General features: G+C 34.1%; 1 protein-coding gene across 7 annotated transcripts; it reads right to left on the bottom strand.

Annotated features, from left to right (window-relative positions):
• Positions 1–1259: 1259 nt before the first annotated feature.
• On the bottom strand, positions 1260–5805 carry LOC142541009 (O-fucosyltransferase 13-like). 7 transcript variants are annotated; one of them, XM_075647536.1, is made up of 7 exons: positions 5726–5805; positions 5389–5471; positions 4320–4390; positions 4116–4204; positions 3777–3998; positions 2756–3489; positions 1260–1515 (listed from the first exon to the last, which is right to left on the bottom strand). In XM_075647536.1, exons 1-7 carry the CDS (start codon positions 5803–5805, stop codon positions 1403–1405), a joined length of 1392 nt encoding a protein of 463 aa, XP_075503651.1. In that variant the 3' UTR covers positions 1260–1402. The 7 variants fall into 7 exon arrangements, with proteins under 7 accessions (XP_075503651.1, XP_075503650.1, XP_075503657.1 ...); XM_075647535.1 differs by having other exon boundaries at positions 1261–1515; positions 5616–5774; XM_075647542.1 differs by having other exon boundaries at positions 1263–1515; positions 5389–5494; positions 5616–5774.
• Positions 5806–7407: the final 1602 nt, after the last annotated feature.

The following is a 7407-nucleotide window of genomic DNA, read 5'->3' as shown; positions in this document are numbered from 1 at the left end:
AAAATATTGTTTTATTTTTTCCCGGATCTTTTGTACGAGGGGTGATAACTTCCTCCGAACTCGACTGAATTCGATATCCGACTCGATTGAAAGAGCATATGATGATGGAGGCGGGCCTTAAAGAATTACACACATTTTCGACCTGAATATAATAAACGAGCACGATGTATATAAAATCCTACCCAAACCTAACTCATTGATATTTCGTATATGATTTGATAATAAGTTGTATTCATTGGGTAGAAAATTTAAAGGGGATGATGGCATTGCCATAAATGGAGGAACCTCACGTGTCAATATATCCGGAATCGAATGCCGGTCCCGTACATAGAATAAGGTTAGTTTTGATTCCCCTCGACAAAGCTCGGGCTCAAATCTTGTAAGAGAGGAAACGGGTCCAATGGTTCGCGCGGAACGGTTGATTTCTCGGTTGTCACAGCAGTGCGTGAAATGTGCATGGAACTTGGAACAGTATGTTCCACAACGCCCTACCTGACTCGGTTTGAATTAGTCTGAATCCAATAAGCCTCCAGGATGCATGGCGAAGGGGCAACAGACTCGACACATTGGATTCGCCCTATCTTGTAGTAGATAAATAATTTAATGGAAATTGATTCTTCTGAGCATACTTTACTTTTCTTATGGGATTTCGTCAATTCTGTTTCTGTTGCAGCATTGGAAGTTTATGAAAAGATGGAAGATACGATGAAGTGGAAGAAATAACCATGAGCAATTGCAGCTTCCATATAACATAAAATACAAAAACTTGTGTGAGACGGTCTCACAGGTCATATTTTGTATGACAGATCTCTTATTTGGGTCATCCGTGAAAAAATATTACTTTTATGCTAAGAGTATTACTTATTATTGTGAATATCGGTAGGATTGACCCGTGATTTGTGAGACCGTCTCACAAGAGACTAATTGACAAAAAAAAAATCAGGAATGTAAGGTTTTAATATACTAAATATATTCATCTTCTATAGGGTGGCTCCGGATTTGCCAGAGGAATCACCTTCGATGAAACCGATAACCCTGTCATCATTGACCGATATTACTGCCCTCGCCTGACAGGCACTGAAGAGGTAAGCCCAGTCAAACTGCATTAGAGAAATCTGTTACATTAAGTTTGGATTTATTTGTTTGATTTAGATCGGAAAATTTCAAGGACGAATTTAAAATGACACTCATCTTTGTGTATCTGAAATCGCCATATATAATTTACTGAAATCGATATTGAGTAGCACTTGGATTCCGTCCATCCAAGCAAATTAAGAAATCTGAAATTCGTCAGCTGAAACACATTCTTAGGTGTTTATTTTCGGCACCATACATGAATTACTGATTCCATAACTGTTCATGATACCAGCCATTGTTCGTTCCGCGCTAAAATGTTCTTCATTCACCAGAGATCTGCTGTCAAAATTAGCGATGTGATATACGTCGTACTCCATGGGACATCCATAAGCAAGGATGTCACCATCAACTTTAGTTGCAGCAGCACGGTTCCTTGTACTGATATCCGATTGGATTGTGTTAATATATATAGTACCGACAGATCATGTATCAATATGCTCAAGTGAAGGAGTATTCATCGAACCTAGCTCTTCATTGTCTCAATAGTCAATGAGTCTTTTAGATTACATTTGAATCATTATAGCTATCAAGCAACACTAGATTTTTAATTTGTGTTGCGATTATGTTATCTAACCATAGTTGGAAACACGGAATTCTGAATGATATTAATTTCAGTTATATTTCAATTTCTGGAGGTGTGTTGCTTTTAAATTGATCGGAAGATCCATAGATATTTAGCGCCACTTGCAGATAATATAGTGACAAACTCTAGATTGGGGTTGGCGGGTACATGTGGAGTTTACTTGTAATGGTCAAGCAATCGGGATCAAGAATTGATCGCAGTGAGAAGACAACAATCCTTTTAAATTAAAATATGAATCAGATTTAATAATAGAAGTTTTAATCTTCATCCAAGATATATTGAATCACCGAGTCAAATTCCCTAGTTCTACTCTAAAAATTTCCTAAACCCACCACTCGTTGTACCTTTCCTTCCTCAAAACACAATATTGTGGCACTCTTCAACAAATTATTGCATATGCCGCCTCCACGATCATTTGATTCATCCATTGGCAGGGCTAGTTCCTTTAGAATTAACATGGAAAAAGCTATTGGATGATCCAGAATCCATAAGACAATAAACGAGAGGGACTGAAAAAACTTTACTTGTTCAAGGCCACTGCGCGCTATAGAATTAGTCGTGAACAACAGTTTTGCTCTTCTTAGTGTCTAGCTAGCTACGGGACAAGTCAGTTTGGTTGTATACCAAAATTTTGCTAAACGAGGAAGGATTCAAAGGTGGTGTTGCGCAGTCGTCTATTGTGTCTAATACTACATTCTTTCTAGATTATTCTTCAATTAGATGGTATTATGTGGTAAATTCTATTTTCTAATACCAATTCGTGATAATCTATCACTGCTTTCGGCCAGCCTGGTGAGTGTAGGGATCTTATACAGAAGAGAGTCGAAAGCAAATGAATGAGAGCTCAACAGAGCGCTGTTTCGTATACATGATTCACGTGCAGATCTGTTTAGCATGTGTCCATTGCACGTGTAGATTGTTCCAACAGTTGAAACTTACAGAAATGAATGAATACTTCAATTTTCTAGCTAAGAGAAATCAAAACTCGTTCTTACATTTGAATAGATTAAAAAAGCCTGAGAAACAAAAACTAACCTTCAAGCTTGAACTCACAGAAGCAATCGGGTAAAGCAGATCCTATGCTCATTACAAAATCATTTTTGTGAACCTTGTACAGAGCGTCCATCAAAAAATTCCCATGGAGCCCCTTCGAACATAATTCTGCAAATGCCCTCCTGCTTAAGAAAAGGGTTTTATACAACCCCTTGAGAACCCGCATGGCAGCAACCATTTTATCCATGTTCCCAAAATATGTAGCCACGTATGAATCACTATTGATTGAAACATAATAATCTAGTGCAGCTTTCGTGTTTCCATGCATGTTTTTGAAGTCCTCGTCACTCAAAAGGGAGGATTTGGTAAAAACATTTGTGTATAAAGAAGTGAGGCCTTCAAGTTCCATCAGACCATCCCCAGCTGCCAGATAGATACTTGTATTGGTAGGAATAGCAAGAGCTTGAAGGATGATCCTGGTTTCATTTGGTGTAAGGGGACACTTTCCACGGTTTCTCCAATAACGAGCTTGCTCTCCAATATATGGTTTTCTCTCTCCTCGCGCAGCCTCTATACTTTGGACAGAAGAGGGAGAAAGACCAGTGTATTCACACTGACTATAAGCTACCATGTCAGGCTCAAACCGGAGGTGAAGTGAAAGGAATGGCTTTGGAATGGCTTGAAAAAGCAGAGATCCTTTCTTCTCCAATCCACTGGTTAGACGCAGAGCCTTGTAACAAGCCTGACAAAGGGCAGCTTTTGCATACTGTGGATATCTGCGACAATAGCAATGCCAAGGGAGTTTAGAATCTTTAAATTACACCTAATCTACCAAAAGTTTTAAATGCATCGAATGACAATAGCGTCAATGGGAATGAGGAAATGTTAAAACAGGGATAAAACTCCAGGCAATAAAAGGTAAATAAGTAATCCAAGAGAATTTTATTCAAAAAACACAAAAAGTGATCTAAGAGAAATTACCATCTAAGGAGTCCACCCACAGGTCTCGGTAATTTTGTCTTGGGAAAAAAATTTCAATTTGAGAGCTTAAAATGCACGGTACCTGTCTCTTCTCTGACTCATTGCTGGAGTTATTGAAATATAATGATGCTCCAGCAGCGAAGGAAGTACAGTTTCTACATAATCAAACAGACCTTTGCGCTTGCTACAATCCACTGGAATAGGTACTTTGGATGCTAGCTCTGCAGGCAACTCTGTCACAACCTGAACAAAGCCATTCATTTGTTCGATGAAGTATTCCACATCAAAGACATCTCCAAATCCACTGCATTGTCAAACAATGAGTTAAGACAGGAATGATTTTAAAAGGATAGGCGATGAATGGCTTCCATTATTTCCAATCATTGGAATAAGATCCTGGCAACACACTCATAATTCTTACCTAGATTCATTCCAATATGCAGCCACTTCAAATTTGGGTAGAACAAGAGTTGCATTTAGCAGGTGAGTAATAGCAACACCATCACAAAACTGAAATTACCACAGTAAATGTATGTACAAATCTATAATAATTTATCAACAGAAACAAAAACTACATAATGATGGTGAATTCCGAACATGAAAGAGAACATAACAAAGTACTTACGTCCCTCCTCATCTGATTGAGCCCCCCATAGCAATCAACTCGAAGATACCCATTGGTCTTAGCTGGAAGAGCTGCACCATGAAAAAACCATTGCAAACGTCTGCATTTGAACTTTGAAGTCAGTTGAAGTTAACTCAGAAAATATAGACCAAAGAAAAATATATGATCTGGATATTGAAGCAAGAAAACACCTTGATTTATTCCCCATCTTATTAAACAAATTTTTATTTTGACCCAATAACCAATTGGTAGAAGATGCCCAGGCACAACCTCTAGATCTTGTCTTGCATGACTTCAAAATTATCAAGCTCTAAAAACCAATAATATGTTCGACCTTCGAATGGATTCAAGATTTCAGTTCCAAGGGAACTTTGATTACCTTAATCTTCAAATTTATCATCTCTAGCAGAAAATGTCTAACTTCAATTTTTGAATGTGGTTAATTGAACATTACAAAGAAAACAGACAACTCCATCTGCATATTTTAAAGCTCCGGAAACCATATTTTACTTTGGATCCGCAAACCATATTTTACTTTGGATCAATAAATGGAAAATGAGTGTAGACAACCAGAAACCAGTTCCAGAATCCATTGAACTATGAAGATCAGTAAGCACCATAGACCTCATGCGTGTTCAGTGTTTGTAGGACTTCCAGATTTTCAGTTTTCAGTATCTAAGGGAATTGGGGAAAGGGAGGAAGACTAGACGGTAGATACCTTAATTTTCACATCTAGCCCAAAAATCAAGAACTACATTTTCTGGATGTGAAATTTGAACTTATCAAGAAAATTTTGATATAATTTATCCACTTCATACGTACTCACCTTTCATCTCATAATTTTGTCTAAGAGGAACAAAGAAACTAGTAGTTTCGATTATAATGTCAAATGAATCTCGAACTAACGAAATGCAATTAATTCCGCCATTAAACTTCAATGAAATCCCGATTTGATAAACTTAAATCAGAGAGAATAAATACCTAACATGAACCATGACGTAAAGAACAAAATTCAAAATCTACCCCTTAGAAACACACAAATTAAGAATTTAATCAGTAGAAACCTAACCAGCAGGCTTTCCTCGTAACCACCAATCGCAAGGCCGCCATCCCATTATTCTCTTTACACTCCATATCTCTGCCGTTTCTGATCTGTTAATTCGGGTACCAATTAACTTGATTCAAAAAAAAAACCCTTAAAATATGAAACTGAGTCTGAATCCAGGTAAGCCCAATATCCAGCATTTAAAAGTTCATAATCAAAAAGGAAAAACCGAAATTCGCACGGCGCATTACACCGGAGAATTCATAGATGCTTGCGGAAATTGGGAAGCTGGGGAAAATAGAAATAGGGCGAAAAATGAAGAAGAAAATATTAAAGTTACGATCAGTAGGGTTTTCCCCACCGTTGTCGCAAACATTGAACCCAGGTTGTAGAATCCAGATAATGTTTCCCACTCAGGCATGGATGCAGCATCCTAGTCATTAATACATGTTAATAATCTTCCATTTCTTCAAAACATACGAGGTCTGCGAGACACATGATCATTATATTAATATTTTTTCATTATTAATATACACTCACATTCATTTAATATCAATCTTCATTATTCATGATTCTCACTGTACACTTATTTATTTTTTATTTTATATTAATTAAATATCTTTCTAATTTTGTCTAAAAATTTAGAATAAATATTATTGAAAATAAATAGTATTATTATTTTAAAATAACTTAATTTCAATATTAATTAAAATATTATTAAAAATGAAAAACATTTGAATTTTTTGGAAGAATTTATTTTTCCGAACAAAACAAAAAAAATAAATATATATATATATATATATATATATATATATAGTCAAAAGAGCTGTTTGGCTTTTTTGTCCTTTTTTAAAAAAAAGATAGGTGAATTAATGAGATTAATACCGATGAATTTTCATGCTGACATGGCATTCAAGATTAATAATCTATATATCCATATTGGTACATGAATATTAATTGGTGTTAATAATTACCCATTAATGTACCAATGAGAGTGCTCTCATCACCAATACATATTATTCACGTAAAATAAATTATATATAATTTTTATTTTTAATTAATTAAAAATATTTATCTTTACTTTCGATAAATGTGATTCTAATGATATTGATAATATAAAAATTAACCAACCTATCCATTTTGAGAATTCAATAATACAAGTGATATAATGATATTGATAAATGAGAAAAATTAAAAACATAATCTAAACCACTTCTCTATTAAGAGAATTCAATCTAGATTCTCTATTATTTCATAATAATGTTTAGTATTTTTATATTTAATCTAAGAATTAAATATAAAAATAAGATAAATATTTATAAATATAGAAGGACAATGAGGTATGAGAATCATCATTTCTTTTAAAATGGATGGAATAATTATTCTCATGAATATGATAATCACCATTCTTCGATGTCATATCAAGCATGAATATAAAAAATTAAGTCGTTACCTCTTACCAACCATGTCCTAATAAAAGAATAAAAAATGACCTCAGTAAAAATTGAACTTATAACCTAAACCTCAAGAAACAATGACTCTATCCACTAAACTACATATAACTTACATTAAAATTTTATCATTTTATTAATATATATAATTAATAAAACAGATCATGACACCAAAGTTAGTTATTCTAAGTGTCTCAAACTTAATAAATTAGTATATATATATAATATAATATAATAGTAAAGATGCAAAGATAATTTAACTTTCACCACTTCAAAAAAGAAAAAAGACTTATTTTTATATTATGTTTCAAATGAATTATAAAAAAAATTATACAAGCACGCGTTGCGCGCTTCGGTGCACTGGTATCTTATAAAATAAAATGATATTAGAATAAATATTTTTTGTTTATTTAAGTAAACTTTCGAATTTAACCCATTCATAAAGAAATATTTAGATAAATTATGTAATTATTAATTTCGTTCGTTCTCGTATATTTTTCTCCCTAATCCACCATTTCATTGATATATTATTAATTTCTCATAACTTTCATGCAAATAATCGTATTTATTTATTTTAATTTTTGAAATCATT

Source organism: Primulina tabacum, chromosome 3 (genome assembly GCF_025594145.1).
Source record: "Primulina tabacum isolate GXHZ01 chromosome 3, ASM2559414v2, whole genome shotgun sequence".
NCBI lineage: Eukaryota > Viridiplantae > Streptophyta > Magnoliopsida > Lamiales > Gesneriaceae > Primulina > Primulina tabacum.
Note: the sequence above shows the minus strand (reverse complement) of the source record. Positions and strands in the feature narration are given on the sequence as shown.